This window comes from Protopterus annectens, chromosome 10.part0 (genome assembly GCF_019279795.1).
Source record: "Protopterus annectens isolate FY-2018-M chromosome 10.part0, PAN1.0, whole genome shotgun sequence".
NCBI classification, from domain to species: Eukaryota; Metazoa; Chordata; order Ceratodontiformes; family Protopteridae; genus Protopterus; species Protopterus annectens.
The window spans coordinates 1240443161-1240458933 of NC_056744.1; the positions used below are offsets into that span (position 1 = coordinate 1240443161).

General features: G+C 42.5%; 1 protein-coding gene across 1 annotated transcript in view; it reads right to left on the reverse strand.

Annotated features, from left to right (window-relative positions):
* The window catches only part of CC2D1B (coiled-coil and C2 domain containing 1B), a 2494855-nt gene that overhangs the window by 1215450 nt on the left and 1263632 nt on the right, over positions 1 to 15773 (reverse strand). The window contains exon 13 of the mRNA XM_044085963.1: positions 9401 to 9614. Coding sequence (XP_043941898.1) covers positions 9401 to 9614 — 214 coding nt within the window. The remainder of the gene's footprint in view (positions 1 to 9400; positions 9615 to 15773) is intronic.

The following is a 15773-nucleotide window of genomic DNA, read 5'->3' on the forward strand; positions in this document are numbered from 1 at the left end:
GACATGCAGGTATGCCTCCTTGAAGTCCAACGTTACTAGCCAAGCTTTCTTGCCCAACATGGGAAGAAGCTGCTGTAGTGTTAGCATCTTGAATTTGGGTACTTGCAAGAAGATGTTTAGAATTGAAAGGTCCAGAATGGGTCTCCAAGCATTGTCCTTTCTGGGGACTAGAAAGAGCCTTGAGTAAAATCCGTGGCCTTGCTCCAGTGTAGGTACCAGTTGAATGGCTCTCATGTCCATGAGAGCTGTAATTTGTTTTTGTGCCTCTGCCCATTGATTTTGTGGCAGGTTTGGCATTCCTTTTATCCTTGGCAAGGTGTGGAAATGGAATCTGTTTCCTTGTGAGATAATGTCTAGGACCCATTTGTCCTTTGTGACGATGCACCAGTTGTCTGTAAAAAATGCTAATTTTCCTCCCAAGGGAGCTGCCAAGAGAGTTTTGCTTGGCAGTTTGAGGTTTAAGTCATTGTGTTTGCCTTCTAGTAGTTTGGGACCTGTCTTCTCCTCCCTTCTGTGTTGCAGTGCCCCATTGGTGAGGTTTGTAAGGGATTTGTGCTTGTCCTCTGCCCCTTGGGCACCTGTATTTGCCCCTCTGTGGTCTGTCAGAAGCTGGAAAGGACCGATTTTCTGTTGGCCAATTTCTGCTGAAGTGTAGGGGTTGTACCTGTAAGAAATCTTTGACCGTCTGCATAGATTTTGCCTTATCCTCCATTTTCTTTAAAACCTCTTCTGCTTTAACCCCAAATAAGGCATCCTGCTGTAAGGGTGCATCTAGTAACTTTGCTTTAACATGATCAGGCAGAGTTTGTTCCTTTAACCAAGCATGCCTACGTATAACAGACCCAGTAACAGCTGCTCTACAGGAAGCTTCCAAGGAATCAAATCCACATTGTAAAGTATGTTTGCCCACCTGTTCAGCTGCATGCAGCAGATCCTGCATTTCCTTGAATTCAGACTGTTGAGGGTGCGTGCTCATCTTTTGTTTTATTTGAGACATTAGGAATTGTTGGTATTTAAGCATGTGAAATTGACAATTTAGTGCTCTCATAGCTAGAGTAGCTGAGGTGTAAACCTTCTTCCCCCACCTATCCAGTGCTCTGGAGTCCCTTTCAGAGGGTACAGGATTTTTAGCCATAGAAGCCTTAGCCCCTTTGGGACCCTGGGAGATTGTCTCTGGGTCAGCAACAGGGCTTTTGTAAAGGAATTTGTGTGAGTCAGGCACTCAATAATATCTATCTGGTTTGGATGGAGCAGGAGGCAGAGAATCTGGATTTAGACTAGATTCTAAGTAAACATCATCCACAATGTCTAAAACTGGAGGGATAGCAAATGGTCTGTGCTGGGGGAGTAAAAGAAAGTCTCGGTGCTTTTTCTTTGAGTCGGAATAGTCCTGACCTCCCCAGTGGAAATGTTCCCTCATGGTATGTAAGGTTTCCCCAAAAGAACAGTCTTCAGGGGGAGAAGCTGAGGGAATGGAATCTTCAGCATCAGAATCTTTATAAGGGGGAAAGGAGTAATCCTGTCCCTCAGAGGAGCCTGAGGAAATAGACACTTGATCAGAGGAGGCATAATCCTCCCTTTTGTCTAGGCCTTTTGTTGGGGGGGGGGGGTTGGGAACTCCTGATTAAAGAAATCACATCTTCAGCCATTTTAAGCATCTGTTTCTTAGGCATGGGGCCTTGAACTGGAGACTGATGTGCAGTCTTTTTTGGTTTTAGAGAAGTCTTAAGCTTAGCATAAGATTTTATGGTGAGAGTAGTTGGTCTGAAGACACCTTCTGTAACCGAAGGTGTTTCCACAGCACTGGCTTCTCCTTCTGCAATGTCGTCGGTAGGGCCTAAAGAAAATGGCTGCGTCGGCCCAGAACTCTCTGCTTGAGAATCCGAAGTGGTCTGGGGTTCCAATTCTGCGGTCGCCAGGGGCTGCGTAGGCGCCTCACTGAAAACCGGGGAACCGGCCACCAGCCCAGCCAAAGCCTCGGAGTCTGGCTTGGATCTAGGCTGCCTGTCTTTACCTTTGCGTTTTTTATGCACGCCGGTAGTCGGTTGCTCCGACGGCATAGTGTAATTAAATTTCCTACCGAAGTAGTGTCGTGCGAAATCAAAGTGCCGCTTTATAGTTCGCTTATTGAACCTAGCACAAAACCGACAACCAGTGACATCGTGGTCTGGGCCTAGGCAAGGTATACAATAAGAATGAAAGTCCTTATGAGGTATTTGCTTCCCACAAGAAATGCAATTGTTAACTTTTTCTGACATCAGACTGAGGCAAGAAAAGGTTCCCCAACAGGGTACTTAGCTTTGAAGACTTCGGGCTGAAATTCAATTCGAAAATCTCAGGTGTCGGCCGACCGGCATTTGCGAACTGCTTCTGCTTCGGGCACCGCACAGCAAGAAAGACTGAAGAAAATGGCGTTGGATGCCTCTTATATACCCCTGGTGCACTGACGTCAGGGAAGAAGCGACAGCAACCAACACCGGACCAAGACTTTGGAATTCAGGCCAACTGCGGGACCGCCTGACGGTAGGATAACCCAAGTGTGATGACTGCAGCAGGGTAACACGATGAACATCCTGGTTTTACCCAATATATGGCCCCAATGGGTAAGAGAATGGCATGGTTTTGTGTCTATACCTTTAGTTTCGCACAGACTGCCCTTGTTTGTAAGGGTCACAGGCACTACCTCAAGTGTGAATTTGTGATTTTCCATCCAAACTGCATTTGAAAAGGGCCAAAGAAGGACTTTGCTTAGCATGAGTAGGAAGCCTGTTACAAAGAAGGCGCAATCTCTGAGACACATCTATCTCTACAGCATGTTTTGAGTCGCTAAGCACCCCAAATTGGGTGACCCTTGTGCTGCTTGACTTCTGGATATGCAGCGGCTCCATCCGGGCTGGATTTGTGTGTGCCTTGTAGGTCAGGAACAGGTCACCCCTTAATAGTCGGTCAAAGACAGAGTAAAGCAATAGGGCTTTTTGTCTGTTTGCATCGGGCATATTGTTTATACCCTGTATTTTCTTTTTGAGGAACCTCTGAGGTTGCTCCAGCTGCTGTAAGTGCCTAATCAAGTACATACCAAATGGCGCATTGTACTTGATTATTGGTCTAATGAGGGCTGAGTATAGCCGAACTATAATTTCCTTGGCTCTGGATGCCATACCACTGTACCACATAGAAGAACTTCCTCACTACTGAGGGCACATGGCAATCAAAGTTCAGGCTACTATCTATATGTGCACCTAGATCTCTCACCTCTGAGTCTACTCTTAAAAGTGTGCTTTTGATGTTGCAATTTCCAGGTGTACGTGACTTCTCAAAGGGTATGATAATGCATTCTTCACACTTAGTTTTTAGACCATAGTTCAGACACCAATCATTTGTCTGATCTAGATGCTCTTGAAGGATATGTACTCCACTGGGGGATTCAGTGATTGCCTCCAGCTTGCAGTTGTCAAGAAACTTTGTCATCCAGAGGCCTTTCACATTAGCCTTGACTTCAGATAAGTTTATTTCAAAGAAGAATGTTCCCTGTACTGAGCCCTGTATCATACCACTTCTAACTGGCCTCTTCTTGGACCTGGGTTCAACCTTTTTAACCTCATGTGTCCTGTCCATGAGCCAACTGGCTATCCATCTTGGTGATGCAGGGATTTATGCACAGTTTTGTGAGTTTATTTAAAATACCTGAGTGGGGAACTGTGTCAAATGCCTTGGCCAGTTCGAGGTATGCAGTATGTACTGTTTCACTCTCAAGCATGGCCTCAGTGACTTTCTCAAAGAAATCCACTAGATTCTGCAGGCATGGCCTACCCTTGACAAACCAACAAGTTAAACTGCTGCACAAACCTACACTCCAGTGTAGGCAAATAAAAGAAGAACGCCATCACAGTTCACTTCAATAGGCTTAAAGGCAGTGTAAAATCAATGCAGAATCCAAAGTACAAATAAAAACTTTGTTTATTATGAAAAACAATAACACCTTAGTGCTTGGGTAGGATGTTGAGTGAATTCTAGCAATTTCAGGTATGATGTATGGGTTTCCTGGATCATGGTGGGTGACCTGTAGCTAGCAAGAATACGGTAATGGATTCTTCCGTTAACTTGATACTCTGTCATACACAGTCAATTAAATACACCTTCACCCCAGGAAGAAAATTTACCAAGTACTCCAAAGAAAACAGAAAAAAGATGATTCAGCTTTGGCTAATAAGGTAAAATGTTACACACGGAATGCTGTAATAAGGTTGAAGGCAAAATGCCCGAAACACACAGCAGTCATAGCTAAATACATCACTGAGAAAGAAAGTTGATATCAGCTTTCCTACAGGGAGGAGGAAGGAGGGAGGGTTTCCTCACTGAAGTATTTTGCTTCAGAATTAAACATCAGTGCAGTATTGGTATTCATTTCTGAATGCCAATATGCACTCCAGCAACACTGTCACCTGCCAACTGCAAGCTGTGCCACCTTGTGCTTGAGGAGGGAATCCTGACTGGTGTTGAAACGTTTTCCAGTACATTAAGAAGGGCATAACTACAAGAATGAATGAATGAATAAATAAATAAATATGTAAATACATACATAAATAAATATATATGTAAATACATAAATACAATGCGTTATAGAGCACTGAAGTACTTTACGCATTCATAGCACTTTTTATGCTTTTGTTTTTCTCCTCTGAACTGACGAGGGCTTCCTAAGAAAAGTTGAAACTGGCTTTCTCTCTTAGTGATGTCTTTAACTATGGCTGCTGTATGTTTTGGACATACTTCCCATGATGTTACCACAGCATTTCGTTATGCACTCCTGCAATCACATTGTCAGCCACAACACCTGGTCATATAAATGCTAACTTAGGTTCATAGGTTCATAGGTTCACACTAGGCTATCTGCCCGAGGGCATTTATAAGCCTAGCCCATAGTTTTGTGGCTTACGCCACCCCTTTAGTTTGGAGAAACTATGCCCATTATTTTGCTGTGCCTCTGTCGAGCAGTGACACTGAGGTAACCCCTGGGGTGTATCTGCGATCCCCCATCCATTGGTCAAGATTCCTCTTGAACAAGGCCAGCGAGGTGCTCTGCCTCACATAAACCGGGATTTTGTTCCACAGCATAGGGAGTCTTTGGGTGATGAATCTATCCCTCCAGCACGTCCTATTAATAACCGTGTCGAGGTTTAAGTCTCCGCCCTTGTGGCTCTGAGGGATCTAGATTTTTTTGAGATGAAGCATGTTCATCAAATCTGGGTTTGACATGGCCTTGTATGTCAGGCATAGGTCACCTCTGAGCAAGCGGTAAGCAACTGAATATAACTGGAGTTCTTTCAGTCGGGCAGCATAAGACAGATTTTTGAGACCCTTTGTCCTTTTGGTGAGGAACTTTTGTGGCCTCTCCAGCTGCTGCAAGTGTCGGGTCAGATACATTCGAATGGGGCATTGTACTTTCGATCATTGGTCTGATGAGTGATGAATATAGGGAGACTATGACTTCCCTTGATCTAGATGTGAATCCCTTCATGATAAGGTGGGCAATGTAGAAGGTCTTCCTAACTACTTTAGCAATATATGGTGTCGAATGAAGGCTACTGTCCACCTGGGTTCCCAGGTCCCTGATAACTTCTTCTGTGATCAGGGGATGGATTGCCTCCTATATGGTAGCTAGGGTAAACTTATTTTTCGAAGGTATGACTATGCATTTCTTGGCATTTAACTTTAGGCCATGGCTCTGGCACCAGTTATCTGTTTCTGACCTGTGAGACCCTAGGATATCTGTATGATGTGTTTTCAACTTCTGGCGCCCAGTTTGCAGTCATCTGCAAACTTTGTTCACCATAACCCTCCTGTGTTTGCTTGTACTTCAGAAAGTAGATGCCAAACAAGTGAGTGAGCCAGGAGGAGCCTGTGAGACACCACTTGTGACAGGCTTTGAGTCTGACATGGCGCGCAGCAACTCTGACCCTGTGGGGTCTGTCACTCAGCCAGTTTGCAACCCATCTTGTAATGTATATGGGTTTACATTAAGTTGATGAGTTTATCAATGATGCCCGAGTGGGGTATTGTATGTAAAGCCTCGCCAGGTCTAGGTAGGCTGTATGGACTGCCTCTTTCTTCGTCAATGGCCTTGGTGACTGTTTGAAAAAGTCAACCAAGTTTAAGAGGCATGATCTGCCTTTGACAAAGCCAAATTGGGTTGGATCCAAAGTCTGCAAATTCCTATGTCTTTATTTATGAGATCCATTATGATCCTCTCCATGGCTTTGCAGATAAGGCTTAAAGCTAATGGGGTGGGAATTTCTTTTCCAGGGGTGGAGGCCACACCTTTGTGGAGTGACCCACAGTGGGCTGTCGCCGCCTCTGGGTAATGTGATCCGGAGGTGAGACTAAGATTAAACAGCTGTCCTAACTGTGGGTTTAATTCCTCGTTGAGTTCATGGAGCACACAGCCGGGGACACCATCAGGTCCCATGGATGCTGTGTTCTTTGCTTGCCTGGAGAGCAGTTCTCACCTGGGCGTTAGAGATGTTTGGGGGGCTACAATCATTTGGTATAGATATCTCTCCTTTAGGGGGGCCAGTAGCATGATATATACCCACTGCAAGGAAAAATTTGAAACCTGAAAAAGTTGGAACCTACGTGTACAGAAAACAGAAACAGAATAAAGAAGTATCAAAAGTTACTACAAAAAAAAAAAAAAATCACAGAAGAGAGTAATAAACACTGTAAGGGACCAACTTCCTTTAAAGGGTAAAAACTAGGCAATGACAATAACCAACAGTCAAGTTTACAAAAAAATCTAATCCGTCTACAGTGGCTTCAGTAGCATTTCAGGTCACAAATACAGTTTTAAAACAGTCGGATTACAAACTCTTCTTTTATTAGGAGACTCTGTAACTGTTTTGCTTCAACATATCATCCAAAGTGGCTTGGTAGAAAAGCAGACAATCCTTTTATGTCAGTGCATTACGAACAATGTACCTTCTTCATTTTGTTCTCAGTTTCTTTCTATTACATCTCTGTGAGGAAACTGAAATACTAGCCTCAGACATGAACTGCAGCTTTTTTTTTTCAGAAATTTTATGAGGTGAAGAGCCTGTGACAGTCAGCAAGGACAGAACTGTTATAATTTGTCGATTACAAAGGGCTTTTTTTAAGCTTTACGTTAAAACATACTACATTTCTTCCTTCCATTCACATACATATCCTAGGCTTCTCATTTACGCTACCCTTTCATAAAAGGAGGGCTGTCTCCCTCTACTATGCTACTCTCCTTCTCTCTTTTGCACCCACATACATTTGGAGAACACAGAGTGTGACAGCCATAAAGATGCCACAAGAAAACAACACCTTCCATGTATAAGTGGAGAAAACTACCTTATACTGTATAAGAGGGAAATAAAGTATTTTATTTTTTTCCTTTTAACATTTTTGGAGCCCTAATCACCCTAAGCAAATATCAGACTCTAACCCTTAAAGGTCCATTCATTCCTCCTAATTATAGGCACCTTAAATCTTGACAGAAAGAAAAGAACCAGGACCAGCAGTCATCATCCAGAAAGGGTACGGGGTAATGGATTTTTCTGATGATCCTAATGGTGCCACTGTAGCCAGAAAGCGTGCTGCACTTCAGAGTATGCCTGACCCAGTGCAAGTGCACTCCTCTGCCTACTTATGATTTCCAGATACAGTGCACATGTATTCCTTGATATGCTCACAATCTAAGTTCCAAGTGGGAACTGAAGTAACTGGTCTTCCAGGTGGAGCTCTTACTGACAATTTTGACTACACCCTTCCCTATGGATCAGCAAGACAGTGTCAGCCACTCACTCTCATCAATTCCTGTCCATCTCCTCCAAGGCCTTGCACGCTAATCAAACCCTGAATATTTGGGCATACAGTTAAGGTCTCATTCTTCTAGACTGCAGAGTTGTCATCTCAAAGTTAATCATCTCAACCACTTAACATCATATCTTAAAAGGCCCAAGAGTTGGGAACAACTGTGGAAAAAGCCTCAACACTTCTGTTCTGTCTTTATACCTTCAATTTATCTCATACTACCTATAGAATATTCTCTCCTTGATTATATCTGTAATCTCCTCTCCCCACAAATGTTGCATGACAGAGTCATACCTGTCAACTTGCAAACACTAAAATAGGTAAAAAGACTCATGAAAAGTAGGTATATCCAGTCAAAAATTCGGACATTAATTAGCATAAAGTTTGAATACCAAATAGCACATAAATCTTCCTGCTTCTAGTAGGAATGTGGGATACTACACATAAGCATGTTTAAAAACAGAAAGTTACAAAAATGATGGAAATATTTAAGCACTTTATCATAGATTCACAAGAGATTACTAGGCTAACGGCTTAAGAGACTTTACAAGTCTAGCCAATATATGACCCCTTATCAACCAGGCAGTGCAAGATCTGTAGACTTTAAACAATCTGTTATACAAAATTCTATCACAAAAGGTTAATTTATTTTTGTTTCTTAAAAGGGATATGTAAGATGTGTGTTCTCTTTCTTTAAAATATTGGTGCCACTATTATGCTGGTCATGTAGCGTGGTCTTATGTGTACTAGTCAGTTTAAAAAATCACATGTGATGAGGGGGACTGATAAAGGTTAAATAAAACTTGAAAATAGGGAAGTTGTCTCCAAAAATAGCTACATCATTGTGCAGGGGTAAATCAGGCCTGAAAAATAGGAACATTCTTCTAAAAAAGGGGCAGTTGAAAGGGCTGCAGAGTTTACACCTAGGATGTTCATCTCATAAGAAGGTGCCTTCCTAGGGCATTTAAACCTAATTTGTAATGCCCTTGCAGCATTAGGTACAATATTCCTGTCCTTTACACTATTCTCCCTCCTATCTCTCTCATTTCTTTTTATATGGAAATCTGCATATGTTTGATAAAGGAAGTGCCAACCAGCTATGAAAAACCCTGGTCTGGCCCAAACTGAGTTATCAAAAATACTACCACTGTCTTGGGAGGGTGACTGATATCTTACTTTGATACTCTAATTCACAGTGTTATCAGTGTATAAAGTATGTGCACAACTGACTCTATTCGGATGCTCTGAACAAAACGAAACAAAAGCATCCAGTAGAAGGATATGTGTATGTGTATGTATCAGTGTGTGCATGCCTATGTGTGCAGCTCGGCCTCCTAATGCTGAATATTAAATTCATAAATCATGGTTAGCAGGGTTTATATATGTAATTATACTGCACCTGTGTGCTAATTTTAATGCATATTTATGTTTAGAGTTGGACCTATTATTTTTCCCCAAATTATTTTTGTAATTTCTAGTAAACAAGGTTTATATATGCACATTCAAATGTCACATCTATATGAATAAAGTTTATTTTTTTAATCAAATGCAGCGCTAATAAACTTACCTGCTGTGGATAGTTGTTCTTGTGAGCCTGCTTTTTCTGTTTTTGTCAATGATGGTAAAACTGGTGACACTCGTTTTGCTGTTCTAGGAGACTTCTCTCCTTGTGCTGGGGGAGAAGGAGCCAGCATTGGCTTAACAATTTGGGTCGGCTTTTCGGGTTTATCTGACTTTTTCACAAATGCAGGTGGCTGGCTTTCAGTTTTGGATGGCACATTCTAAATCAGAATGAAAAGGTTAAACCAAGAGAATGCAAATATGTATCCAACTTAAATAACTCTATATCAGGAGTCTTTAAATTACAGACATGTCTATATGACTTTTTAGTAGAATGCCTACTGATAACAATTAGACAGTACCACTAAGTAAAGTGCTTAAAATTCGTTATGTTTCAAACACAGCTCTCAACTTATTTACTGAAGGATAAGGCAAAAGGCCAAAAGATAATGAGGAACAAATGTCTCATATCAGGGACAATTTTAAATGCTAATTCATCTAAAAAATATACATGCATATATCTTGCTAAGCTGAATGTTCAGCTGTGAAAACATCAACTGACCAAGTACAAATGCTTGAAACCCAAACTGTTAAAAAAAGAAAAAGAAAACTTCCTTAACATGTGCCCGCATGCCTTTACTAATTATGTATACCATCTCTAGGATCGCACTACAGTGGGGAAATGTAAAATTCCCTGATCTCTGCTGTAATGCACTCACTCAGAAAAAAAAAACAGGATGTGCCACGAGGCGATTTTTTTTTTTAATCACAATTACCATTTTTCCCCACTTGATAAACTAAACTTTCAACCAAAGCAAGATATCATTCTATATCACTGTTGCAGTATTCTAAACAGAAGGGCTGTCCCACCCAGAGCAGCCTGACGCTTATCTAGTATACAACAGCCAAAGATCTTGTATGCACTGTACATCACACTTATGCGCCCCACACAAAATGGAGGGCATAAAAGGGATGTACTGATGCAACTATCTAAAACTTCTTTGCTACCAGTTCGAAAGCCATTACTGCAAGTTGGTCTGAACACCTTGTTGTACTTGAATACTTGATCACCAGATAAGTGCCTTTTTTTTTTTTTTTTTTGTTACATTTATGGTCTTTTATTTTATTTTGCTACCTAGAGTTCATGTCATCCAAGAAGGGGAAAATGTCAGTGTGGGAGGCAGATTCCCCATAAGGATCATCACGAAAAGTTTATTTTTTGTTTGGGTGCTTCCCACGACCATACCTCTTGAGTATCTGTAAGGCATTTGTGTCTAAGACACTCAGAAGCTATTAATCTTCCCTGGCCATTATCTTGAACACCAGTGGCTTAAACAGTTACCCAAGGATACCACTGTAGAATCATTTAACTCCTAGATACTCCTGTTATGTAAAAAGAATGCCAGAAGGTCTTGGCCAGATTCTTTAGCTGTCCAGCCTCCACCTAACATCCCTCTAGAAGCAGGCTCTGTAGGTTGTTTGACATCTACATCAGTTTCATCTGCCATGATTGCATTGGAGGCCAGCATGGATCTGTCTTTCTTGTACGTCCTCTGAAGCTTTGCAGGTGTCTGCTCCAAATGTCAAGGGGGAACAGCAGTTAATTATCTTGGAGGGTCCTAGTGGAATTCCACAGATAAAGGTCAGGGAGGATGCTCCGGGTTCTCTTACTGAATCTGGCCAAGGGCTGGTACCTTCAGTATTTGTTAGGGCTGCTGTCCCTTTCAAGAAACGACAAAAACTGAAGCATGTTTCGGTCTGTCCTAAGGATCCTCAAAGGGAATAGCAAGAGTTTACTCAGGGCTTGTTATCTGTCTTGATGGCCCTGAAGTCTCCTCAAGGGGTTTTGGTACCTACTCTTTCTTGGCCTCTACCCCTTCTAAATGGCTTGGGAAACCGCATTCCTTGGATGAGGATTCAGTGTCTGATGAGGGGGTCTTTGAACTTTTCTTTACACATGCCCTCACCTTTAACTTACGGTTCTGATGAAAAGAAGTCTGTTAGCCTCAAGTATTATTTTGAGGAATTGACCTTTGGGGACACAATTGCTAGAATTATAGAATACTTTAAGTGGGATTCTTCTCAAGTGTCTGATATTTAGAGAAGATATTATGAGTTGCTTCAGGTGGATACTCCTAAACCATCAGCAGTTCCTCCTGTGTTGGTTGCTTTGAAAGATAATTCTCAGCTTCCTGCTCCTAAGAAACCTGACAGGTTTTATAAGGTTCCTGAGGACTGTCACTTCTTATTTAAATGTCCTTCTGTTAATCGTGCTGTGGTATCAGTCACTCCTGACAAACCTTCTAGGCTTCTGCCCTCTTCCAAACTTTTACCTTCTGATATGGATTGTAGAGCAATGAGAAGGACTGGTAAAAAAGTTTACACTGCTTCTACTTTGGCCTGTAGGGCTGTCAATTACCAGACCAACATGAAAAGTTATGAGCTGGCCTTGATTATTCAGGTTTGCCAGGTTACTTCTGACCTCCCTGATTCTGAAGGCAAATCCACTGCCTTACCTATTTTAGGTTCTGCTTCTCGAGTGGCTCGCCACTCTGTCTTATCAAGGGTATCAGAACTTGTCAGAGATTTGGGACGCATGGCTAGGATTAAAAAGGCCCTTGTGGTCGTTTAGCCTAGTAAACACCTATGAACCTATTAAGTGTAGCTATGACTCTGTTAAGTGTAGCTATGACTCTGTTAAGTGTAGCTATGATGCTGCTGATACCTCTTCCAGAATTGCGGCTTTTGGGTCTGTCATGAGGTGTTATTCTTGGCTTCATCTCCAGTATCTGCATGAGGACATTAAAGCCAAGTTGTTGGATGCTCCTTTGGAAAATAAACTTCTTTTTGGGATTGCTGCTACTGACATGTTTAAGTCTCTTCAACAGAAAATTAAAGCCTTGCAGGACCTTAAACATATTTTTGTCTGTCTTATCCCTAAGTTCCAGATCCTTCTAGATCTACTTTTGTTCACAGACAACCCCACCAAGTCTCCAAGGGCAGGAAGGGTAGTAGGTAGGTCCCCCTCTGTGAAGGGTTCTTAGATTTTGGTTGCCCAGAAGCCTCCTTTATCTGATAAGCCTATTTCACTTTGACAAATCACGCCCCCTTTTAGACCAGGTTCCTTTGACCCTTCAGCTTTCTCGTCTTCCAAATGGCATTTCATCACTTCAGCCTCTTGGGTTCTTTCTATCATCCATAAGGGTTACTTCATGGTACTAAAGTTTCTACCTCCTTTTTCAGGGGTTCCTCAGCATCCTCTGGAGCTACGCTTCCTCATTTCCCAGAGGATTTAGTGTCCCTGGTGAACCAAGAAACTATTCAGCCCATCGCCCTTCCCAAATGGGGAATGGTTTTTATTCCAAGATGCTCCTGGGTTTCTCAAAAGGAGGAAACTTAGAGACCTATCCCGGATCACTCCCAACTCAACACCTTTCTCAAGATTCCATCTTTTCAGATGCTTACTCTTCAAACCCAGTTTACTCTTTTACTACCCCAGGATTTTCTGGTGTCTTTGGATCTGAAAGATGCTTACCCTCATATCCCTATTCACTCTTTTTTCAAAAAGTTTTCACATTTCTCTGTATCTATCTTTCATTTTTAGTTCTCTGCCTTGCCCTTTGGCCTCTCTACTCTGCAAGGGTATTCACAAAATGCCTAGCTCCTGTGATTGCTTTCTGGAGGTCCCAAGTCATTCAGATTTTTACTTATCTAGACAAGATGTTGCTTCAGGCATCTTCTCCCAGTCACATGTTACAGGATCTGGAGTTCACCATCTCTCTTCTTCAATGTCTGGACTCCACTAGCAAGTCAAAAAGTCCATCCTCACTCCCTCGCAGGATCATGTGTATCTTGGATGCAGGATACAGACAGTGCCAATGTTGGCCTCCCTCCCACCTACAACAGTTTTGTCACTGACAGCCTTCTTTCAGTCTCTTCTTCTTCTGACTGCCATGCCAGCCAGGGAGTTTCTTCAGGCCCTGGGATCCATGGCTTCTTCTATTCCAATGCTACCTCTTGCCAGATTGCATATGTGGAAGCTTAAATGGTAACCTCAAGTCAGTTCAGTTGCAGCATTGTCACTCTCTGGATTTCAGTGTACCTCTCCTGTCTAAAAAAGGAATTCAAGTGGAGAATTCAACAGTTTTCTCTCAACCCAAGCCAGCCCTTTCAGCCTCCATTTCCTTCTCAAGAACTGTTCACTGATGCCTCAGACATGGGGTGGGGGGCTTCTTTGGTCACGTTAAAGTTTGAGGTCTCTGGTCTCCCCATCAGACATCAGACCGTATCAACATCAAACAGATGAAAGCTCTGATTCTGGCCCTTCAAAGCTTTTCACCCCATGTTCTCTCCAGGCCCTTTGAAGGTGTACATAGACAACACTATGCTGATGTAGTATGTCAACAAGCAGGGAGGCACAAAATCTTACCTCCTCTGCAGCATGGCTCTATAGGTTTTGGAGGTGGTTCTCAGTTATCAGTTAACTCTTCAGGTGGTATACATTCCTTCAGACCACAGTCCAGTGGCAGATTCCCTGAGCAGGTCCAAAATATAGGCTGACAAATGGATGCTTTACAGAGATGTGCATCTGGACATTGTCCCACAGTGGTGCATCTCAGGTACATCTTTTTACCTCCACTCAGAAAATGCAGCTTCCTCTCTTCTGCTCCAGAGTGCCAAGCCATCTGGCATGGAAGACAGACACCCTTTCTTTTCCTTGGAAAGGGAATGTTTCTTTATGCTTTACCTCCTCTGCCTCTACTTCCAAGAGTCCTGCAGAAGATTCAGCTGGACTTCCCAAAGACTTGCTAGTGATTCCCTTTTAGCCAAGACAGTACTGGTTCCCCCTCTTAATGTATCTGGCCAGGGGCAATCACCACAAGTTACCTCACTGGTTAGATCTACTCACACAGAACAAGGGTCTCTCACCCATCCTCACTTATTCACTCTTCAAATGACACTGTGGGTTGGGTGACAGGGTTTTGTTCCATTTCAGGCACCTCTTTTCTGAGGATGTGCTCAGGGTTTTACAGGAGGCAAGAAAATCTTATATGCCCTAATTGGGAAGATTTCCTTTCTGGTGCCATGCTCGAAATCAAGACCCTTTTTCAGTGGGGGGCCCTCTGGTCCTCTCTTATTTGTGTGAGTTGCTCCTTTATGGGCTGGCCTATTCTTCTGTGAAGGCCCATTTGTCAGCCATTTCAGCTTGCCTGCCCTTGAATCCTCCTTTGGATTCTCATTTTGAGGTCAAACAATTTCTTAAAGGTGTCCTGCATATTAGGCCTCCAAGTAAACCTATTTCTCCTCCTTGGGACCTTAATTTTATTTTGGAAAAATTGATTCAGGTTCCTTTTGAGCCCATAGATTCTGCTTCTTTGCAGCATTGTACCTGGAAGACTGTTTTGTTGCTGGCTCTTATTTATGCTCGGGGGGGGGGGGGGTTGCTGAGTTCCAGGCAATTATGACTATTAGTCCTTTTTTGGTTTTTCACAGGGACAGAGGCATCCTTTCATACTAATCCTTTTATGCTCAAGGTAGTAAATGAACTCCTTTCCTTTTTCCCTTCTCCTCAGTCTGCTAGTGAGAGGGTCCTGTATACCTTGCATGTGCACAGACAGCTCAGGTACTACTTGGATAAAACTAAGGCCATTCATAAGTCTGATCAGATTTTGTGTTTCCTCTAATCCCAGGAGATTGGATTTGGCTGTTCTAAACAAAACCATCTCATCCTGGATATCTAAGGCCAGTTCTTTTTGTTATACTTTTCATGGCAAACCTCTGTTCATTTCTGTTAGAGCTCATTCCACTAGGGCTGTTTTCTCTTCTGATGCATTCTTCATGGTGCTGGACACGAATTCCATCCCTGGAGCTGCTACTTGGTCTTCAGTGCATACCTTTACTATGCATTATAAGCTGGATAAGGTTTCTAGGGACACAGCAGGTTTTGCTGAAACCATTTTATATGGATTTGTTGAGGGCTCTTCTCAGCCTTCCACCTCCCATTCTGTTTCTTCAGTTTTTTTTTCTCTCCCTTCTGTTTAGAATACTGCAATAGTGATGAGAAGGACATAGTAGAGTTATGCAAACTCTTACACTAACAGCAGATGTCTTTCTCTTCACTGTTGCAGTATTCAATCCCTCCCTCCAAGCCCCTCTTGTTTGTACTGTTTTTATGTTTTAGATTCCCTTCTGGCTGAGGGTTTCCCCTTTTTCTTCTACATTTTTCCTGCTGTATGTGCATGGACTGACTTATGCAGATTGCTCTCTCCTGGTGCAATTCAGTTATATGGAGATGCATCCATACATCCCTTTTATACCATACTTTCTGTATGGGGAGCATAAGTGCGATGTATGATGCATATAAGAGCTTTCAGGTTTTG